Source organism: Lygodium microphyllum, chromosome 30 (assembly GCF_053477565.2).
Source record: "Lygodium microphyllum isolate KBCC chromosome 30, Lygodium_microphyllum_v1.1.10, whole genome shotgun sequence".
NCBI classification, from domain to species: Eukaryota; Viridiplantae; Streptophyta; class Polypodiopsida; order Schizaeales; family Lygodiaceae; genus Lygodium; species Lygodium microphyllum.
The window spans coordinates 96,715,322-96,739,800 of record NC_141164.1 but is presented as its reverse complement, the minus strand read 5'-3'; the positions used below and the strand labels follow the sequence as shown (position 1 = coordinate 96,739,800).

The following is a 24,479-nucleotide window of genomic DNA, read 5'->3' as shown; positions in this document are numbered from 1 at the left end:
GGTGCTCGTAAACATTGGTCCATGTGAAGCTAGTGCTTGCTCGCCAAGTGGGAACCAATCACGAGCTAATGTGAACAGCCGAATCAAGCGCTGAAGACGCGTATACACATGGGTGATATTTTAGTAGACCGAGGGGAGGGAGGGGAATCGAGATTGCAAGGACATGTGAAACAGTTGTGGCGCGGAGGGAGGGGCACGCGGGTGGGTGCGAGGGCCCCAGAGTGGAGAGCCTGTCTGTCCTTCGCCGTATGAGAAGGCCACACACGGCCGCAGCAGATTCCAGAATGTAGATCGTCCTCTCGCTCTCTCTCTCTCTCTCTCTCTCTCTCTCTCACAGAGTATTCATCATGAGTCTCTTATTTAGGGTTGTAGTGTCTCTTAGTCGTAGGTAGTAGGGCTAATCACGGCCCCGCCAGCACGCCGTGTTAGGGCAGCATACCATACATATGCGCTGATGATGATGATGGGCCCAAAATATGAGCATTGGCTGGTTACACTGAGAGCTTGATACTGCTGGGCTCTAGCATCAAAATACGCGCAGCACTAGAGACTTTATATATAACATGGAGAGCACCTGTCAGCTGAAAGCAGCTCTGGCAGACTGAGGTTTTCTCCTCAATTCATCCCCTCGCATTGCTCTCTCTCTCTCTCTCTCTCTCTCTCTCTTCTACAAGGTATCAGATAATCTCTCATCGGAGTGCAGCAAAATTATGGCTCGGCCCCAGCGATACCGAGGCGTCCGACAGCGCCACTGGGGCTCTTGGGTATCCGAGATACGACACCCTCTCTTGTAAGCAACTCTGTTTAACAATATCATTAGGGCTATTATGATCAGCTCACGAAGCAAAGGTGGTCCTCTGCACACCTGCGCATGCATATACTTAGTGATCTTTCCTTCATTGTCAGACTTATCACTTTCAGATAGGTTTATGTAAACCTAGGAGCTTCAATGGCGCGCTGTGTTAAACGTTACTGAATAACGTCATGCGTTTGTCCATAAATGTAAGTAAATCCGTGTCAGCAGCTGCCAGTAAGCATTTGCCATGTGGCGACGAACTGGCCTCATGTAGATGTTTAGGTTGTTGATTAATTATCGGCGTACTTAGAATCCGCTATTCTTTTGATTATCGGTCTAATTAGAATCCGCTGCCTGGCTTGTCTAATTCATCTGACGAGATTTCATGACCTGCTCTCAAAGAGGAGCTTGATCGACATTGAGACTGACTTAGTGTCGCTGCATGGAGCAGGAAGACGAGGGTGTGGCTGGGAACCTTCGAAACAGCGGAAGATGCAGCGAGGGCGTATGATGAAGCTGCCCGGCTCATGTGCGGTCCGAGGGCCAGAACTAATTTTCCGTCTGATCTGGCTAACGATAATGATCATCGCTATCGCCATGCGACTGTAACCAGGAAGCCGCTATTGTCTGCCGCTCTCATCGCCAAACTGCAGCGCTGCTACCTTCAATCTCTGCAGGAAGGTGACGACCATTCCCAATATCATAATCCCAACGGATCATCAACGATATCTAACACTTTAGTTGTAAGTACCGATCCATGCTGCACCAGAGCTGCCATCACTAATATTGAGCCTAGCAGAAACTCTGCAATAGAGGCTCAGTCCCTCACTTGCCTACGCCTCGAAACCGAGAAATCGAACCTCGGTATATGGCAGAGTCAGTCAGTGCGCCACTCTAGTGATGATAAATCTAGCTGGGTTATGACAGTTGAGCTGGACACAAAGACGAGGTCGTGCAACAGGAGCAATCTGTGCAAGACCGGCATAGATAGTACCACGTCTGACTGCATTAATACCACAGCGTGCCATTATGATCAGGATCAAGCGTCATTCGGAAAATGCAACAGTACATCTGACATCCTGGACAGTCCTGGTATAGCCGCTGAAACTGAAGATATGATCGCCTCCCAAATGATAGAGGAGCTTCTGGGAGATGGTCCTAGCTTCGATATTCTGCAACGAAACATCAGTGAGTCCGATCCTGCACTTTCAGCAACCAGCTTCAGTAGCATTAATACTACTTGTTTATACCAAACTGACAGACTACATTTATCGCATGCCATTCATGATAATCCTCATCCAGTACCTCCTTCCATGAAAGCATCAGATAAAAGCCAGGATCGGCTCAGCAATTCAGGTTACAGCTTCATGCAGTATCATTCACAGGCGATTGCATACCCCACTCATCAGCCTCTCCATTCCTGTAATTGGAATACTTGCGGATCACCAATTAAGTGGAACTATTAGTGGGATTTAAATGCAGATCTCCATGTATCTAACAGCTAATAGCTTTGAATATACAACATGACATGAAATGTCTTTGCTTAATGTCTGTGTCAAAGGTTTGGAATCACAGCTCATTTTTCAATGTATTAGCAAGCATTGACAGCTAATTAATGTGTAATTCGCCAATAACAGCTACAAATTCCTCGCATAAGTCGTTTTGTTAGCATTTTGTGTTGCACTCACAGTAGACATATATTGTTATGTTTTGATAAATAGCTTTCCAACTAGAGCACTCAGCGTACTTTATAACAAAACCGGACAGAAAAGCCATCAGTTGGCATAAGGGTCTTTCAAAAGCCTGGTTTCTGACACATCGTGAGTCACAAGATTGCCATGTTTCATAAATTGAAAAATTCCAGGTGCTCCAGATGGTCGTTGAAGCGATCCAGGCAAAAAGATCGGTTGTCAGTACTTCGTGAGAGTAAGATTCCTGAAAGTAAGATCTAGTCTACTTTTCGAGGTTGAGCTTTGAGAACTTTTGTCTATCTGCCATCAAAACCTTCCATAAGATCTACTTGCAGCAGGAATTGCTTGCCATGATTGCCAATAGAATCGATCATGATCATTGGAAAAAGGAGCAACTCATCATACTACTCGCCTCATGCAATACACATGTCTACCTTATTATATGTCGTGTCGAGCATGCTGTCCCGATTCTTCTGTGTGCATAATTCAAATTACATCACTACATGACTGCATGCGAACTTCGAAGTATTTTTAAAACCACATCATGAGTACATTTGGACTTAAAAAAGTCGAAATCGCTTTTAATGATAAAAGTGGCGCCCGAGCACCCGAATCTCTCTACTTCTATGATCCTAACGCGTATACCTAACCAATTTATATGGAACTCAAAGCCATCTTGTGTATAGCCAATCAACCATAAACTGATGGTTTACGAATTCCGAATAATCCTTTCAATATGTCCTCGCCATATAAGGAAACTAACAATCTAACAATATCAACCATAATCTTATTGGTTTTAAAATTTTTAGTAGTCACCTTTTTTTTGGCTATATATATTGTAGTTATACTCCTCAATATATAAAGGGGCATATAGCAAAGGTTATGAGGATGCATACACATGAATATAAAGTATATAGATGCAAATATGGACATACATATCGATAAATGTGTGAAGACAAATTCAAATCCACATTTAGAAGCATATATGGATGACTATAAAGATGAGAAGACAATACATACAAGAAGGCAAGTATGTATGTGTACTCGAATAGAAATGGGAATCAAATCTCGTAACTAGGAAATCTTGTCTTGCGAATCAACACAATTTTCTAATTAGAAATTGTATGCCACTAATTGCCAATCATGTGCTACCTTTTAGCAATTGCATATATGATGTGTGTAACATGTCCGCTCCTCAAATCATGGGACACACCTTAGCAGTCCATCGAGAGATATTTCTAGAAGACGTCGCCCAACACTCCCAAGGAATGACACAGGGTTTGCCAACTAGAGTCTCTCGAGCCTGCCCCGCAACGGAACTTATCTGGCCGTTCCCACTAGGATCAACCTGAAGTCCAGGCTCCTAGCCAACATTGTCTAAGGTCATAGACCGGCTTTTTCCTAACATTTCTCGTTAACATTTCCTTTGAGGAAAGCTGTCGGCTAACCGAGACCACCCTTCCGTAGGATAGACCCATTGATCACATCCACCATGTTTCCCTCGGGGGTTGATTTAGTTATCTAATTACCTACCACGTTATGTTTGACACATAAAAGCAGCTTCTTTAGTTAACCCATTAGTCACAAGTTCCTTTGCGTGATTTAGGGCATAGACACGAAGACAAAATAAAACAGGATCAAACACTTCCTTAACTTATCTTTAGATTAATGTTTGTCTCCCGCCCATACAAGAGAATTAAGTATTCTTTTCTACCTCCGCAGAAAAATCATTACGTCTCCCGGCAACAACCCCGAAGGTTTTATCCTACCAAGATTCTTCCTTGTAACTAGTATCAAGGCCTCGAGATCCCATCTCGAGTCATGTAGAACACTTGTGTAGGACCAGGAGGCATTGGGATTTACGACCAGAGCCCCCACTGGCACCCAAGCGTCCTCCTACACCAAGTAATTTCCACGGAGGGACCTCTCACGGCGAGTTTGGTCCACATTCCCGGCGTGGATTCACAACCCCCTTGGTTAGGGTTTGGCGGTTCGCGGGGGGTAGCTAGCGCCATCCTTCCTTAATTATCCCTTTAGGAAATCAACCACAGCTGAAGCAACCAGTTTAATATCAATTACTACGGAAAACATCCCTTTTATTTCCATGGCAATCAGTCATCTCAGACCCAACCATGCAATCATCAATCACAAAAACTTGGATTAGCATCCAAAACCACATCAACAATCAGTTGAATGCACAACCTCTTACTTCAAGGCACCGCAATCCCATTGCATGCACAACCAAAATTTAACTTGGATGTATGAAAACACTTTTACAACCTTTCCAAACAACCAAGCATAACTTGGGTCAACAATCCATCTTTAACAAGACCAACCTTCGTTAAAACCATTTCAATAGTTCCAAACAACATGGTTAGCATGAATCAACTACCCTAAAGTTCACTCTCCCCCTTGGGTTAGGGCTTTGCAGGGTTGATTTAACAAGTTCCTTCTAGGTCCTTTTGTCTTGTGCGGCCCTCGACGCTTGTGACTTACTTGACAATCTGTCTAGTTCATTGAGTTTCACAACCATAGAGCCTCTGATGGGTGGACAACCCTTTGTTGGAGAAGAAACGACTAAGTCCTTGGAGTTGGGTTCTTAAGTTTTTAAGGTATGGCAATAAACCCTCCTTGTTGGTCATCAGTTGGACATCAACTTTAAGTAAATGCAACATCTTCTAACCTTCTATCTTTAAGTGTGATACTATGCAAAATTTTTCTAGTCAAATTCACTCCTCATGTGCTTGGAGCATACCAATGCAATAGCCACTCTTATCACCTTTCCACTCCATTAGCCCCATTAAAGTGATATGCAATGAGAAGTTCATGCATTGATAACCTCTAGACCCTAGTGTATCTATCTTTGTGCGGGTGTTTGCAAAGATAAACATATATCACAACAACTATTGTGTCATAGGAAATTTCTTAAGTATGTATTAGATTCCTAAATGGATACATCATAGTGTAGGACAACTTAGATGTTTGAGAGAGCAGTTTTTATATTGATTATAAACTTATTTAGGATGCAATTTATGTCATAACCTCAACTAAACATTTTATGACTCGTACTAAGCCTTAATAAGTTTGCATCCTATGCGGGAATAGATTAGAAATTCCTTTCATTTCATGTGATAAATCATGCTTATAGATTAAATTATGCGTACAGTGGAAGACAAGAGTTCCTTTCGAGTTTTACGGGTCACCTGGATGTGGAGAGACAGTGACGAGATGTTACGGTTGGTTGCGACTCCACTGGCATTTCTATCTTCGACCGCGGCTTTCACGCTAGTACTCTTAATAAGATTTCTCTTTGGAGCCATCTTGCATACACGATCCTTCACCCTGGGTCCTTGATGTGGTGGCTTTGTTCAAGGGCGGCTCGCAAGTGGTCACCAACCGATGAGGGAGATGAAAGTCCGATAGTGTTCATGACTTTGAAAATCGCCTTGGCTGGAGATAATCCCTAACTTTCACCCTCTCTCTCTCTCTCTCTCTCTCTCTCTCTCTTCTACTTCTTTCTCTCTTCTTCTTCTTCTTCTCTTCTTCTTCTCTCTCTGCTTCTCTTCTTCTTCTTTCCCTTTCCTCCTTCTCTCCTTCCTCTTCTCTCCTTCTCCCTCTTCTTCTCTTCTCTCTCCCACTCCTTCTTCCTCTCTTCTTCCCCTTCTCTCCCTCTTCCTCTCTTTTCTCCCTCTCCTTCTTCTTCTCCTTCTCTCTCCCACTCCTTCTTCCTCTCTCCTTCTCCTTCCCCTTCTCTCCCTCTTCTTCTCTTTTCTCCCTCTCCTTCTTCTTCTCTCCTTCTCCTTCTCTCCCTCTCCTTCTCTTCTCTCTCCCACTTCTTCTTCCCCTCTCCTTCTCCTTCTCTCTTCCCTCTCTCCTTACCCCTTCTTCTTCTCCTTCTCTTCTTCTTCTCCTTCTCTCTTCTCTCTCCTTCTCTTCTCCCTTCAGACTGCCATAGGGGGCACAGTTGTCATTCGAACGAGGGGGGGGAAACACCCTGACGGAGCCCTCAAGGGGGGCGCTACTGCAGACCGAGAGTAAGGGTGGGGGCGTTGTACCCGGACGGAGGGAGGGGCGCACTACGCCGGTCACAGCCAATAGGGGGCCGCCTGCATAGAAGGTGGGGGGGCCTATCCCTAACGAGGAGGAGGGGTGTTCTTTTTAAAGGGGGGGCGCAGCTGTCCGCCGTCACCACCTAGGGGCTGCATGCCCCCCCATCTCTAGCTCACTCCCTCTCTCTCTCTCCCCGCTATGCTCACGGTAGGGGGAGAGAGAGGGGGGAAATTTTCAGAAAAATTAATTTAAAAAAATTCTAAAGGGGGGGCTCCACAATTACATGGATCATACACTAGTGTGCTTGAAGGTGTGATCACGTATTGGTCAGGTGTGCTTGATTGCACAATTTGAGATCATGTGGATGTACCGTAAGATCATGTGAAGGTGGCATGGCATGAAATCTTATGATTATGTGCTAGGATGCAAGTAGCTAGGATTGTGTAGTGTGGTGGCAAATTGTGTGCATGAGGTTACAATGTGGATTGTATATAAGAGGTAGGAAGCTATGAGTCATGTGCATGGGACACGGATAATAGTGTCGTGTGGCTCAATATCTAGTACTTGAGAACTTAAGAGAAGTTGGACAGTTTTAATATCTTGTCATGTGCTTATGCAATTGCTTTATTGGAGTTCATGTAATGGGAAGTGGATTTATACCTCAATGTGAATGCAAAGAACCAAATAGTTATGCTTGGACATGTAAGTAGGCATTCTAGTAGTGTTGAAAGAGTGGGAGAAGAGACACTACAAGAGAAAGTCCCTATAGACGCGCACTGTACATGCAAAATAGCAGGCGCGCTTATCAGCGCGTCTATTGGCGCTAGTATATAGATGCGAAAAACGCGTCTATATACCCGTGTTTTTAAACGCGCTTATAGATGCGAAAATAAACGCATATATTTTTGATTTCTCATAAAGTCCCTAAATATGATCAAACATCTTAACATCTAGTATGTTTTAGAATGCATTACCAACTTTAATTCTTTCTGAGTATTACAAATATACATCCAATCATTCAAAGATAATTATATGCTACAATGAATGATCAATCTTATCTTCAATGAGATCGGCCCTTGCTAGACTATCTACCTCTAGGTCTATGTTACCAATAGGCAATGAAACAAATAAGTCTATCCCACTGTTAGATGTATTGGTATGCTTAATTTCTTCATCATCATTTGCAACCATATTGTCATCCTATTCTATGCTTCCTTGAACATCCTCGCGGGGATCATCTTGTATTGCATCATGTATAACATCGATCATGGCATCATCATTGATTGTTGGATTGTCATCAACTATCTCTATGTTGGTAGCATTGCCATATATTGGTTTTGAATGATTAGATATGGGGATGACGTGCCACCATCGGTTTTTGTTTACCATTGGGTGATACACAACCTGCATTTAAAAAACAAAAAGTAAGCAACTTAGATATTTATTGTATTTTGAGAATGTATCAAGAAGTAACATATATGAAAATAAATAGCTTCTAATATACCTGCTCGCATTGTTGAGGTAGTACGAGTGTGTCATTCTTGCCTTGGTGAAATTTTGTAGAGTCAATCACTACAAAACCACTTGGATAACGTCTAGTTGTGCAATGCTCACCCGTTGTTACTACTTCTTTAAACCACTTCACATCTAGTACATATATAAAAAATCGCCTAAATTCAAGCTTCAAAATATCTTGGATCAAGCCACAATAACCTTCCATGGTGCCATTGGTATCCTGGAAGTTTGTAAGGATACCACAATCCTGGGTATTTCTCTTATCATCTATACATTGAGTTCAAAAATGTTTGCCTTCACACCAAATAGCATTGAACAATGTGCAGTAGTAGTACATTGTTAAGATCATATTAATGATTTAGTTAAAGATGAAACATGTGAAATTATTATATCATATATAACTAAATATAATTTAATTATAAGTATGTCTCACCTTTGATAAGCAACCTCGTGCGTATTCCCACTCCTCTTGCGATATATCTATCGCCTCCTCTTTTTCCATCTTCTCCATTTCTTCATGTAGCCAATCTATATCAATATGACGTGGAAGTGCACTTAAATGTTCTGGATATGGGACAGTACGTCCATGTCTAGCACGAAATGCTTGCCTTTCGCTTACTCTTCTTGCCCTTGCTTCTTTATATAGTGTCACCCATTTGCTCATTACTTCGTTGTTAAGCACACAAAATACATTTAACTTACAAAGTTTCTCTTTCATTAGCACTTTGCTCCTTTCTTTTCCTTGAGGTATTATAGAGGTCATCCTCAAATCTTCATCATATTTTCATAATCGTGGTAAAGAGGGGTCCACTTTAGTAAGATATTCAGAGATTTGTACAAGGGATGATTGCACTAACCAACCCTCAGCCATGCTTCCCTCGGGCCGTGCATTTTGCCTTACAAAATCTTTTAGGGTTTTCATAAAGCGCTCTAGAAAAAACATCCACCTTGAATGAACTACCCCACAAATTGTGATCTCATCAATCAGATGTACAAGTAAGTGTACTTGAGTAGTCAAAATGGAGCGAGGAAAAGTTTCCTCCACCAAACAAACCACCTCAATGGACAATACTCAGGCCTCTTGCAACGTATTTGGATCGATTTCCTTCAAACTCACAAATCTACCAACATGCAATTGAGAACGATGATTAGTTTTTTTCATAAATTCAAGTGGATTTACTACGTAATGTATGCAATATGTAAACTAAAAAATAAGTATAATGTATACATACCTCGCGAGCTCATGACCCATCTTGTAAATGATATCACGCACATCTTTCGAAACACAATGGAATATGCTAGCAGGAAGGATGAACTATATGTAAATATTTATATACTGTTAATTAGTCTATATAGTTACTCCACTAAAATATATGTTTATGGCTATGAAAATCCTTACTGAATCACAAGCCCCGATTAAGTGATCCCATGATGTAGAGGCGTTCTTGAATATATGCATGGGGTCCAATATGTGATTAGTCCAATATTGGAGACGAAAAAATATAGAGAATCTAAGGTACAAACAATATATTATTTCTCGTTCTCATAATGGAGTGTACTTTAAAGACAAACAAAAGAAGTAAACTAGTTATCGACTCATGCCTAGTGGAGGATGATCATTGGGGTGTGTCCAAGTGTCCTTCCAAACTTGAATGGTTAGAGATTGTGGAGTTCTTCCATTAGTAGGGGGTGCATATTTGGGGTGGTCAATAGGAAGAAAATGATGATGATTGTCATAGATAACCTTTTTCAAGCGTGTCCGTCTGGACATGCATGATATCCTGATGTAGTTAAACATGTAGAAACAAGTGGGTTAATGATGACATATATTTGATTAAGGGTAAGAATGAATAAAATAGAGTACGCAACTATCTGAACACTCTCCATAGCCTGGAAAGTCATGCATGGTCCACAACAACATGCCCTTTAAAGTGAAATCTCTAGAGAACAATGATGCACTCACATCTTGCACCTCAATACCTCTCTATAGCATTTCTAGCTCCTTGATCAAAGACTCTAAGTAAACGTCCATGTTTTTTACTTTGTGTTTTCCAGGAATCAAAAGGGACAACATTACATGTCCTTTTTTATTGCCATGGACGAAGGGATATTATATTTCACAAATACCACTAGCCATACACTATATGAGGTGCTTTTGATGCCAAATGGATTTATTCCATCTAATCCTAGACCAAATCTCAAATTTCTAGGCTCTTCTTTAAAACTAGGCCACAAATTGTCTACATGTTGCCAAGTTGGTATGTCTGAAGGAATTCTCCACTTTCCATCACTTGAATGGTGACTAGTATGCCATGACATGAGTCTCGCAACAGATTTACACTTAAACATAAGTTGAATATGTGAAACAATAAAAAAATATCACAAAACCTTACGAGGCACATCCATTGATTTCATCTCCTAGTTGTATCTTAGCTCACCACAAATAGGACACTGTCGTGCATATGCATGATCCCCACAAAACAAGATGCAATCATTGACACATGCATGGATTTTAACGTAGTTCCCCCTAAGACTCCCAAGCCATGGGCCGCCTCTATGGCCCCCAGACACTAAAATAGGGATCTTTGATAACTCCCATACCCTGAAACTCGATACATTTTGCCTCAAGGAGTTACTAACATAACTACTTTATCTAATCCAAGCCCAGATCCACAAGGGTCACCTTTTTGCCATCCAATCACGTAGACCTCATTTGACATACAAGTTAGAATGATCCACACAATGTCCGTGCTTACACATGGCTTCTCCTCATAATGGGGGCCTTATAACTCTAAGCACCATATAGATCATTGGTGGCTTCTTATGAGGGTGGGTTATTGAGAATATCTAATACCTCCCCCCAATACCGAGTAGCTCATTATGAGGAGAATCCTTTGTAAGATATTTGATGGAGATATTTGCTCCATTCTCCTCCATTGGACTGTAGACTCAAGTCACACACATAGTGATATTGAATCTGAATGTGTTTGGTACATACATGAAAAACTAAAATTTTGAAAATAGCAATGCAACTTTGATTGTACTCTGCTTCAATAGAATACAATGTTGTTAAGATATAGAGGGAGAAGATATGTAGAGACACGAGAGAGAGAGAGAGAGAGAGAGAGAGAGAGAGAGAGAGAGAGAGAGAGAGAGAGAGAGAGAGAGAGAGAGAGAGAGAGAGAAGAGACACACCATATACACTCCTAAAGACTATATCATATTGATCATAATGTACATATATATAGGTGAGACCTAGTCTAGACATAGTGAGCTATATATAGCTCCAACATCCCCACTCAAATAAAGGTATCTAGTTGTAAATGAAAAAAACCCTTGGGGAGCACAAGGGGAAAACTCGAGCTCCTATACACAAATGTACAAACATGATCAAGGATTATTGTGTACATGTAAAGTGAATCCGTATATGTGAAGTGAAATTGAATATGTATGTACAAAGATGACTAAGAGGTCTGAGGTGTATGTGCATGTTTGCAGTGTGCGGTGCCTACAAGGAGTATGTACAATGGCACTACAATGTCATAGTAGATCAATTCCCAAAGATTGAAGTTGAGAAAACTCCATGTTTTGAGCACAACAACAGAGTGAAGTGTGCTTCATTCATTCCTTTGGTGAATATATCTATAGTCATCTAATCACTTGGAAAATGTTCAATCATGATCATGCCTTTCTTTACTCTATGTTGAACATAATGATAATTCACTGCAATATATTTAGACTTGTTATGTTGAACATACTCTTTAGCAAGACTAATAGCACTTTGGTTATCACATTGAAGTGGTGTGCTAGAGAGAGGAGGATTGAAATATTTGATATAACTTATTGAAGCCATACTAACTCTTGAGCATCTCAAGATATAGCTACATATTCAACCTCTGTGTAGTGGAAACAACAACACAACGTTGTTCCTTGCTAGTCCAAGAAACAAGACAACCATTGATAAATAAATAATTTCCACTTGTAGAAGGCATAAATAAATGAGACCTTTCCCAATCTGCATCTGTATAATCCAACAGTTGAAGTGAATGAAAAGAATTAAGGTTTTTCTACTGCCAATAAATCAACCCAAAATCTTTAGTGCCTTTTAATTCACTCAAAACTCATTTAATTGCAGTCCAATGTTGAAGGCATGAAGAACTAAGATGTTGCCCAATAAAAATTTTAGCAAAAAGAATGTCAAGACGAGAATTTATTCCAACAAATTAAAGACATTCAACAAGATTAGCATAAGGTTGATGCAATGCTAATTGCCCATCATTTTGTAGAAAAATGAGAGCTTTTGGTAGAGCTCACAAGATCAAGAGTACTAGCAAGATAGATAGAACCCAAACCAAAATTTTTAATAATATCTTACATGAACTTTTTTCAATGCAGCAAAAAAACACTCTTTTCTTGATAGTGTTGAATCTGAATACCAAGACATGTATATCTCCAAGATCCACCATATCAAATACAAAAGACAAAACCTTCTTTACTTGATGAAGGAAGTTTAGATTATTAGAAATAAGTGGGGTATCATCCACAAATAGAGTAAGAGTAGAAAAAATATCATTGCAATGCTTTAGATATAAGTTAGGATCTCAAAAAAAAGAGATAAGACCTTGTTTTTTTAGGAAGAAATCAATCTTTTGATATCAAGCTTGTGAAAATTGTTTTGGACTATAGAGTACCCGATGAAGGTTGCAATAAAGATTTTCCTTATGTTTGACTATAAATCCCTTTGGTTGCTCCATGTATATCTCTTCCTTTAAATCACCTTTAAGAAAGCAATTCTCATATCCATTGATAAACCTCTAAATCAAACTCAACAACAAAAACTAACAGGACCCAAATACTAGTAATATGAACAATATGTGAGAAAGTTTCTTGATAATCAAATCTCATAATTTGTGAGAAACCTTTGGCAACTAGCCTTGCTTTGAATTTGTCAAATGTGACATCTGCTTTTGTTTTAGTCTTATAAAACCACTTGCAAAATAGCAGTATGTCCAAGTGGTAACTCAATTAGAACCCATGTACCTTTAGAGAGAATAAATTCATACTCGACTTCCATAGCCTCTTTCCATTGTTTCTTTTGTGGGGATGACATGGCATCACTATAAGAGACAGGATCTTCACAAATATTAAGACCATTCTCAAGAATATCAACATCATAAAGATGATAGGTCCCACTGTGGAGGGAGCTCACGCTCAACCGCCAAGACCCACAGACCACTTATTCTTTCAATCATTTCAAGCAAGCTCTAATGGCTATCTCTCACCTAGCCAATGCACCTTCAAACCTACGAGCGTAGTGAGCTTACCTCGATGCCAAAATGAGTTGCCTCCTCCCTCGCACACACTGGTAGCTCCACGATCCTAGATGCTAGCTCAAGTATCCTCAAGCCTCCTCCATCGAGCTCCATCCACCATAGCCACACGCACGTGAGAAAAGAGAAGAGAAAAGAAGAGAAGATGGTGAAGAGCTTCACCCTCTTGATCCCTCACTGTAATATTTTTGTTGAAAAATATTTTTAGCCCACGTGAGACTCAAGAAAATGACAATTCCGACATTGAAGTTACCGATGGTACATGAGGTATCATGACTCTCCACCACTGGCCAAACGAGACCAAGGTTTAAAAACCCGCATATCTACACGTGAACCTCCTCTTGGGAGGAGGTCAAGAGGATAATGTTATATTTATTGCAAATTTTTTAATTACCTTTCCCCAACCAAAGTGTGGCTAAGGGAATGGGATGGACTGAAATGGAAACTTGAGAGGTGGAGGGGACGATAGCCATGCGGGCCACCACGTGGAAGGGAGCTCTCCCACCCTTTTCCTATATAAACCCCCTCTATGGGGTGGAGGGGAAGGGAGTCGTGAGGTTGACAGAAAGGAGAGAGGTGAGAAGTACTACTGCGCTGCTGTTTGTCGTGAGAGGAGGGAGCTGAAGAAGGCACCGAGTGTCGTGCTGCCACCACCTGAAGCCTGAGCCACCGCCATTGTTGTCTCGATTTGCTGCCACTTGAAGATTGTGGTCGCCATCAAGCTCCCATCCTCTTCCCTTCACGCCATGTACTACGGCCCTTCTAAGGGGGCTCTCTAAGCCCCCTTTTCCATTGCTCCCTACAAAGCGGTGTCGTATTGCTGCGCATTCGAGGTGTGTAAACCACCCAAAAGTTGTGCATGGGATTTGGTACTTTGTACATATTTAGTTGTTGTGATTACATTTATTCTCAGCGTATGAGTATTGATGCTCACATGAAGGGCTTCACTTCAGAAGTTTTTGTTAATAGCACACTTATTAGTATCTATGGTAAATGTGGCGCTTGTAGCCCTTGGTGGGCAACTCTCTTGTGGATATGTATGGGAAATTTGGCTCCCTTGCGGAAGCGCATCATGTTTTCAACAACTTACCCATTCTTGATGCAGTCTCTTGCCTCAGCTTTATGTTGGAAACAAACTGGTAGACATGTATGGCAGAAGTGGCTTACTTGCTGAAGCACACCGTGTCTTTGACATGCTGCCAGTTCATGAAGTAATCTCATGGAATGTATACATTTCAGGATACGCTGAACTTGGACCTTGGGGGCCTTTTATTTCTGATGTACAGGACAGTGGTGAAGGTTCGACATCATCCAGCTGCCAAGCACAGTCTTATTGCAGGATTCAGAGGGTCTTTAAAAAAAAGGAAAAAGCAAAGCCACGGATGGCTATTTTTGGAAAAAAAGAGGCTTTTTGGGGGGAAAAAACGGAGAATTATGGAATCAAAATCGACAGAATTCAGGGGAGAAAAAGAGTCGACACGCGGGAAAAAAGCTCGACAATTTTGGGGCTGATTTTCTGAATGTGATGATGAAAAGGAAGACATGGCCGCTTTCCGAAGACTCTACTGTGATGGAGAAAATGAAGGATGGGACTTAGTTGTGGCAATACAAAGTGACGAAGGAGGCCTTTTCCTTCTGTGTTGATCCGTTCCTCTTGTAGTATGTGAATTCAATTCGATATGCTCACAGTCGCGTTCTGCAGCGCTGGTCACCATATCGTCCCTCTCTGTCTTCTTCCAATTGCAGCGCTGACACAGTTCAACGACTAGAGGTGAACGAAGGGTTCGACGAAGTAGCTGAAGGGGAAAGAGTATGTGTGATGGGATCGGCGCCGGTGCTGAAGAGAGTGATATTGACAGTTTAACTGTGGCGCCATCGCTAGCGACGCACAGGATACTAATAAGGCTGCCAAGAAGCGTGAAGCGGAGGCAGATGTCGAAGATGACAGTGAAACTTCGCTCAGAAATCTGAGGAAGAGTATTCGAGGATTGATGGGGAGAAGAACAGGGCGGATACTCTGTAGCTAATGGGGGAGAAAGCACTGGAATGCAGAAGGAGTGCTGAAGTCGTGTGCAAGAGAGAGGATTGGGCAGGCTCTGCAATTCCGATCTTTGCGTAGGTGGACTTGCAGCAGCTCGAGGTGCGTTCATCGCCATGGCTCTTCTTCGACGAGGCTGTTTCAACGGTTCCGTGGATAATCACCGGCTTCCCTGCAGCAGTAAGGAGTTTCTCTCCGAGAATTGTCAGTGGCGGGAATGTGCGTCAGCCTCAAAGGGAGCACCGGCATCATGCGAATGATCTGTTGGATCACAAGGACATTCACGTGGCAGATATGCAACATGCTGTTGATACCATATCAATGTCGAATAGGCATGGTAAAAGGCAGAGATGCGACGTAACTCCTGTTATAACCAAGAAGTTGAGAACATGAACAACTTCTTAAGTTAGATGGCTATCAAACTTGGATTCATCGCAAATTGTACCGGCTGTAGCTGTGTCGATACATGGTGATGCCATTATAGGTGGCATTCTGATCGACTGCAAAGAAGCTTGCTGATCATGAGCGGAACAGTGATTGTCATAGAGGTCATGAAGAGTGGTCTGATTATAGAAAAACAAGGGCATTGTGATGATTGATGTGCGTTACACAAGGAGCCTATGCTACACAGGTAATGCTGCATATGGTTTCTGCTTGAACAGTCTGATGGGAGTCATTGTTGCTGCTGAAAAAGCATTGCACATAACAGGCCATAGTGTTGATAGAAGTGATGGGCAAGGATACAAGCTGGCCGGGCAAGGATTGCTACAGTTTTGTCAAACCGAGGTTCTTCGTTAAGTATACAATGTGGACAGCATTCTCATTATTCATGTGGTTTTATTGCTGCTGTAACTATTCTGAAGAAATATAAATATGATTCTTTGTGGAGGCCGCCACTATTGACGATCTATCCTTCTATCCTGAAATTATTCAAAGTCCTCAGTGGTCGCGACTTGGCTTTCGAAAACCCTTCGACATCTTTGGTGAACCCGACGTGAAAGCGTCGCAGAAATTTCAGGATGGGAGACACTTCAGCCTCTATTTCAGCTTCTTCTTCAACTCCAGCTGCTTCCCTCAAAAAAAACTATACACCTTCCATTGTTAAGATAGCTAGAGGAGTATATATGTAAGCTACTTGAGATATCTACTATGCCACTTGATTTGGTCAACAAACCTTGTTATCTCTTGCACTATTGTAAAAATTGTAGATTTTGTACTAATTAAATCTTTCAAGGATTTATGGCCATCGCTTCTTACAAATGATACACCTAAGTAATTCTCCTCTTTTAGTAGGAGAAATAGACTTAAATACATTCAAAGACATACAAAATTGTTGACATATTTCAAAATATTCTAAGATTTTTTTGATAATTAGCTCTTTTTTCAAATCATATATGAAAAATCTCATGAAAGTTTTAAGATAAGTATCAAATGGTTTATGAGTTAGTCCATGAAACTTTGGAGGATGATTCTTAATGCCAAAATTTATAACATTTCTACTCTAAATTTTAATATGTTTGAGAATGAAGCTTTAAACTATGATCACACTAGACCTAGATGGATGTACATATATTAATTCATAGACCCTTTATCCCTTTGATTCGTCATGATCCATCACTCTACAAGTTTTTTAACCTAGTCTCTATATCAAAGCTGGCTTACACTATAAGATACAAGCAAAATATCAACATTCAAAGTGATGCAAATGTTGATTTAAAAAAATTCCCCCATCGTTGGTATAGGTGTCTCTACAAATTTGTCAGAGATTGTGTTGCTATCTATGTCGCTATTTTTTGATGCAAAATAGTGATGCTTTGTCACACAAATAACGACACAGATAGTGACGCGTCAGTAAATTAGCAATGCAAATAGTCATGAATATAGAGGAAAAAACATTTGGTGGTAGGGCATACACCCATAGCGCCATGTTCTATATAATACTCAGCAAAGAAATTACATATTGGATACACAATCACAATCGAGACAATGTAAAAACTACCTAAAACCTTAAGACTAATAACCCATAAAATAATACAAGACTCGATATGAAATTTCATGAAATTACATGGAACCATGGAGAGGAGAGACAAAACAAACAGGAAAATGTATTTGTAAATATCACAATGTGATTGTATACCAAGGATCATAAGTATATCAAAGGAGTGCTACATGGGAGAGCCCTGCACAGATCTGAGGACCAAAAAAGAAGATGATGTTTGTTCCACGAATCCAAGCATGTACTATAGATCCTTGCCATCTAAAAGCTCATCCCGATGCAAAGAAGCCTTGAATAGACTTTGCAAATTGAATAACTAGATATTAGTCTACTATACATACGTGGGAGCTTTCACTCGACTGCCAAGACCCATGGTCTGCTTATTGCTGAAGCGTTTCAAGTAGAATGCTAACAAATACCTCTCACATAGTTGTATGCGCTCTCAATCCTACAAGTGTAGTGAGCTTTTCTTAATGCTAGATCAAGTACTCTCCTCTCTCAAGCACACTGATAGCTCCATGATCCGAGATGTAAGATCAAGCAATCTCAATTCTTTATCTTCAAGATCCATGCTCCATAGCCGTATGTGTGAGACAAGAGAAAAGAAGAAGAGAGGAGAAGATGGAGAGCTTCACCACCATGGTCCTTCACCCTCACACACTCACTCCCTCTCTCTCAAGCACAACCACAATAAAGTAGGAAGAAGAAGAAGAAAAGGAAGAAGAAGAAGAAGAAGAAGAAGAAGAAGAACCACTCATGCCCTCATCCCTTTGAGCACATCCCCTTTTTTACATGATCTTGACCCGGTCATCTTGCCAAGGTTCTCTTTTCCTATTCCCTTCTATTTACATTATCCATTCACCTATGCATGTCGACTCTTTACAACTTGCACAAGAGGGAGCTTGGCACTTTTTTTCAGAAAATCGGGGGTGCCTTTACATATTGAAATGCACCTTTGCCTTTGGCTCGACTTAAAAGATTGCCCTTGCACTTTTGGCCTTTTCTTCTCTTATCCTTTTATAAGGACACCTCTTTCCATTTTGCTCCATATTTTTGAATTTTTGTTTAGTTTCTTTTTTATCCATCTGCAGTGTGGTAAACATTACCCCCCTCCTAGTCAAGTGCCAGTCCCATGGCACTTGCGGGACTCTATTGATGAGGGCTGGAATGATAGAAGGGTGGTTATGTGAGTTAATGATGTGGAATTTGTGGCAATTGGACATGATAAAGAAGCATGTTGAAATGGTTGATGTTGTTGAGACTAAGGGTATATTGAGTGGGTGATAGGGCCTCCAATGTTAGTGGTTAGGCGTGGGTTGTCAGACTCCCTGAAAAAGAAAAGAGACTGCACTACCTGGGGGTTATGCCTAGCACACTATGTTGTGCTTCATGTTTATGCTAGTGGAACAGGGAGCTAGGGTGATCTCCCACACTTGAGGATCTAGTTCTTGTACCAATGGAGGTGTTGTGGGTGCAACTTATGGAGGCATGTCTAACCGTAGGCGAGTGAGAGCCCCCTAGGTGTGTCATGCCCTTAAGGTGTCCTAAGTATGTGAAGTGGGGAGAGGGCTAGGGTGGTCCCTAGGTGTAGTGTTTTTGATGCTTTTAGAGTATAAATGGTTGATTTCCTTGTGGCTTCTGTGCTTTTTTACAATCTTCCTTCTTATCCTCGGACTTTTCTCATCATTTATTCTCTTTCTCTACTTTTTACTTTGATTTTTTTCTTTGGAATGAAAAAAATTAATAAGGAAGCATGCTAAGAGGCCTCCCATTATGGAGTAGTGGCCAATGTGCATGGTGCACTACAACAAAAAGGGTTCATAGACGCGCTTGTAGACGCAATATTTGAATTGTGAAAAAAAATGTCCGGCACGTTTATTAACGCGTCTACAAAATTGCGTCTAAAAGTGCGCTTATGATCAGAGTTACACACACACACTTAGACGCGCCTATAGACGCACATATAAATGCGCTATATAAATATATAATCATATTTATAAAAAAGTGGACATATTCATAGTGTGCGTCTATATAGGCGTGTATCTACGCGTCTACAACCGCGTTTACTCTGAAAGTTTTTGACGAGAATAGACACGCATTTATCCTGCAATTTAGACGTGCTCATAGACGCGCAAAACAACGATATGAAAAAAAACCAGAGAGCATGTGGCTTTGCAAGCCACATGCTCTCTGGTTTTTTTCCCCCCATCAATATCAAATTGTATGCTTAGGGAAAACAGAGAAAGATTATTTCAAAGATTGGATACTAAAAACAAAACAATGTATGTAGCACACGAAATTTCATATAGATAGATGAAACGTTTTTACATTATGAGTTCTAGTGCTTGTGACGTCATGGTTGCAAGCACTAGTTGAAAGTAATACATATCAAAAATGAAAATTACAAGCCAAGGGGAGGCATGCATGCATGGGGCTCGTCTATATCTCCTCAGAAGAGGCATCATCATCGCTACCACCACCGCTGCCTGTGCCGCTGCCGTTGCTGCCACTACTACTGCTAGTCCCCCCTTCGCTATCCTCAACTGCATCAGGGTTCGCCTACACAAAGGATTAAGGTATATAAATACCATTACAAACAATAAATTAGAGTTATCTATACTTTTCATGTAAAAAATAAAACATACCTCTTCTGGTGGTGGAATCCTCATGGCGCGATTATATTGCTCCTCCGTGATGAGTCCCTCCTCGTAGAAATGCTGCCAAGTGGACGCCCGGTTATGACCTCGATGGTAGTCTACCTCTCTAAGAGTAGGCATCCTACCAACGATATGATACTACAAAACAATTTGAACATACAACGTATTAAAACACACTACATAATGAAGTGAAACAAATTACAAAATTTAATTTTAAAAAAGAAATCAAATAATACTTACAAACTCTGCCTCCCATGACTCCTTGCCACCCGATCCATAATGCGAGGATCCCATAGTTGCCATCTGGATACGTCGCACCTCTACATGCTGGCGACTTTTCATTTTCTCCACTGCTCTCTTCTTGGCCTCTTTCCACTCCTTGCGGTGGCAATTGGGTGGTTGGCCATATCCAGGGCGCCCCTGCTCTTGTCTCCGCAATGACTCCTGAAAATCAACTGTATGCAAATCCTGAAAAGAGTGAAAATCAACTGTATGCATTCAAGCTGGCATTACTCCATCCATAAATGGTTTGTAAGTTCAGTATCTCGAGAGATGCACGGCAGAATGGAGTATGTACAACCTTCGTACAATGGAGTTTTTGACGCTATGTGTAGTGAATCATCTGTCTCTCTAGTGGCACCCTCCCCCCGAACCTCATGGGAAAATAAATCGTGCACCATGTTGCCCAAAATCTCTTCCTCCAAAACTTGATGGGGCATTTGAAGAGGGCTGCTATCATCGTCATCAATCTCTACTCTTGTTGAGGACTCTACCTCCTCGCATCAACGCTTCGCAACCTCTCGATGCCTTGGAGGAACCATTTGACGATGTGGTGCCGCATCTTGCTTTTAAAAAAAAGGAGGTTTTGTTTAATGGTGAAGACGCAACATAGACCAATAATATTTGTGCAAATAAAGCAGTAAAAATTACAGGGTCTTTTTCTTGGTCCCACTCTCCGTACATGCAGAGGTGTGACATTGTGATTAGAGGTGCTCGAAAAAAACATCCTCGACAACAATCACACATACATTTGATTTTCTATCTTAGCCAAGCATCTCGATTGTGAAGAAGGAATGTCTCGTCCTCACTGGAGGATGAACTATTTGTTGACTCAGCATGTCCCATACTAGTAGAAGATGATGACATAATTACGCCTGAATCATAAGGACATATATGATTTTATTTGGTATATATGTCATGCATATTCCCTAAATATTTTGATACTTACAACATGGAGACAAACATTTTGATATTGAAAGACTAGGAAAGTCATGTTGATCCAAAAACAACCATAAGCTAGCATTTAATAAGTTTAATTGTAATTGCGCGTCTATCAGCGTATGTAATATATTTTATCTATACATATAGACGTGCAATTATACGCGCTTACAGATGCGCCACGCGAATATAATTTTTTTAAAAAAATGTTATGGATTTCTTTTCAAATCAGTGCTTTCTTGTGTTTTTTGTGCGTTTTTTGCAATTTGAGCTCGACATCACTAATCATGTCTATCTATCACATCATGAAGATAATGAGGGAAGGAAATAAGAGTAAAAAGAGGATAGGAGGAACGAAGAGCCAGAGAGTAAATAAAAAGAGCCAAACAGTAAGGAAGAGAAGAAGAATCAAGCAACCTACCAAGGTAAGGGAGAAGGAGGACAAGGAGCTTGCAACCTAGCCGCAACTCATCGGAACAAGCAAAGAAGGTGAGTTCTTCTTCTCTCTCTCAATCTTCTTTGCTTTCTCTTTGTCTGTTTGTCTCTCTCTCTCTCTCTCTCTTTACATGCTTTAGACTATCATCCATGGAGGTTTTTTGCACATTTTTTATAATAGTTTGCAAAATATGGTCCGACTTTGCGCGTCTAGATGACAGTCTAGATGCATTTTTAGATGCATATGTAGACGTGCTAACAGACGCATGTATAGATGTGGGTATAGACACGGCGTGTAATATGTTTTATCTACATAGGGTAGTAATGGATTTTTGCTTGTGTAGATGTGAAATCCTAGATCTTCCAATACTGATCGTGAGTTGGAACACATGAAAAACACATTAGCTGAGTTTTCTAGAGGTGTTAGTAGTTTTTTTGGAGGTTTTCGGAACAAGGAGCAATTCATGGGGGAGATGACCACTTATCTTGGTCACCCTCCCACTGCAGAGGAGGTTTTTAGTGTCATGTCTAGGACACCTATCACATCTTTGCCTAGCACTGCTGCACAAGCACCAAGCCTTGGCACACCAAACCTTGGTACACCTCTACTAACAGGTAATCCACATACTATGCATACACACAGATTAGCTGATGCGTAGGAATCAGCTGAAGTACATGGATCAGCCGAAGCTTGTGCATCTGTAGAAGCACATGCATTGAGTGAGGTAGAGGGTAGTGCCCGTTGAGGGAGGAGGGAGAGTCGTGCAGGAGGACAATGAGGTTGAGGGCTTTGTGGGGACTGCTAAGGAGGTGGCTCGCGATCACCCTCACCAGGAAATAAGAGAGGTGAGCCTCCACAAATGTACTACTCTATCACAAATGTTGGTGGTATCTTGCATAACCCTCAGGGGAGGGAAGTGATAGCTTACTTGAGGACTGTCATGCATGCCACATATAAAGATTGTATGATTATCTTCAAGCACCAAAAAAGTGGTTTGTGGCAAGAGGTGCTGCAGGCAATACATAGAAGGTACCCTAATCCCGAGAATTCACAATTCTCAGATGATTGGGAATGGTCAAAGATGAGAGATGCACTTCATAGCAAGAGGTCTCACCTTATGATGCTTGCCAAGGAGTCACTGCAGCGGAGACAAGAGCAGGGGCAGCCTGGATATGGCCAACCACCCAATTGCCACCGTAGGGAGTGGAAAGAGGCCAAGAAGAGAGCAGCAGAGAAAAGGACAAGTCGCCAGCATGCAGAGGTGCGACGTATCCAGATGGCAAGCATGGGATCGTCGCATTATGGATCGGGTGGCAAGGAGTCATGGGAGGCTGAGTTTGTAAGTATTATTTGATTTTTTAAAAAATTAAATTTTATAATTTGTTTCAATTCATTATGTAGTGTGTTTCAATACGTTTTATGTTAAAATTATTTTGTAGTATCATATCGTTGGTAGGATGCCTACTCCTAGAGAGGTAGGCTACCATCGAGGTCATAACTGGGCGTCCACTTGGTAGCATTTCTACGAGGAGGGACTGATCATGGAGGACCAATATAATTGTGCCATGAGGATTCCACAGCCAGAAGAGGTATGTTTTATTTTTTACATGAAACGTATATGTAACTCTAATTTATCATTTGTAATGGTATTTATATACCTTAATCCTTTGTATAGGTAGACCCTGATGCAGTTGAGGATAGCAAAGGGGGAACTAGAAGTAGCGGTGGCGGCACCGGCACCGGCACCGGCACCGGCACCGGCACCGGCAGTAGTGGTAGTAGCGACGATGATGCCTCTTCTGAGGATCAGATGTAGAGGAACCCCATGCATGCATGCCTCCCCTTGGCTTGTAGTTTTCATTTTTTATATGTATTACTTTCAGCTAGTGCTTGCGACCATGACCATGCTTGAGGTCACAAGCACTAGAACTCGCTATGTAAAAAGGTTTCATCTTTATATATGAAATTTCTTAATCTACATTGTTTTGTTTTCGGTACAAAATCTTCGAAATATGTACAAATGTTTTAGCACAGTACGCTCATCATGTGTTATTATCAATATATGGACTTTAGCTCTCCACATTCTTTTGCTTTCAGTATAAAAATTTTCTCTGTTTTTCCTAAGCATACAATTTGATGGGGGGAAAAAAACTAGAGAGTAAGCCACATGCTCTTTGGTTTTTTTTTCATACCTCTGTTTTGCGCATCTATCTGTGCATCTAAATTGTAAAAAAAATGCGAGTCTATAATTGTCAAAAAATAACAGAGTACACGCCTTTTTTGACGCACGGTTACACGCATGTATAGACACAGAATATGAATATATCTACTTTTTTATAAATATGATTATATATTTACGGAGTGCGTCAATAGGCACGTCTATATGTGCATGTAGTTTTCACTACAAGCACACTTGTAGACGCAAAATTTTAGACATGCTAGTAGACGCAGTAATAAACGCGCCCAACATTTTTAAACACAATTCAAATATTGCATCTACAAGTGCATCTATGGAGCCTTTTTGTTGTAGTGAGATTGCTTAGTGAAACTATTGCAATGACATCCCTTACAACTTATGATGTAGTTTTCAAGTTGCGAATTGGACCCTACATAGGACTAAATGATCAAGAAAAGAGCATATTGCTTAGTTGCATAAATTAAGGGGAAAGTAAGGTAAATTTTAGAGAAGAATAGGCTAAAGTTTTTTTGTATGCATCAAGGAGTGATTTGGGATCTCTTGGATTGTAGTGGA

General features: G+C 41.1%; 1 protein-coding gene across 2 annotated transcripts; it reads left to right on the top strand.

Annotated features, from left to right (window-relative positions):
• The first annotated feature begins 408 nt into the window (after positions 1 to 408).
• On the top strand, positions 409 to 2,318 carry LOC148010148 (ethylene-responsive transcription factor WIN1-like). 2 transcript variants are annotated; one of them, XM_087672657.1, is made up of 2 exons: positions 409 to 790; positions 1,248 to 2,318. In XM_087672657.1, the coding sequence occupies exons 1-2, from the start codon at positions 711 to 713 to the stop codon at positions 2,260 to 2,262; spliced, it is 1,095 nt and encodes a 364-aa protein (XP_087528783.1). In that variant the 5' UTR covers positions 409 to 710; the 3' UTR covers positions 2,263 to 2,318. The 2 variants fall into 2 exon arrangements, with proteins under 2 accessions (XP_087528783.1, XP_087528784.1); XM_087672658.1 differs by lacking the exon at positions 409 to 790 and adding an exon at positions 802 to 1,078.
• Positions 2,319 to 24,479: the final 22,161 nt, after the last annotated feature.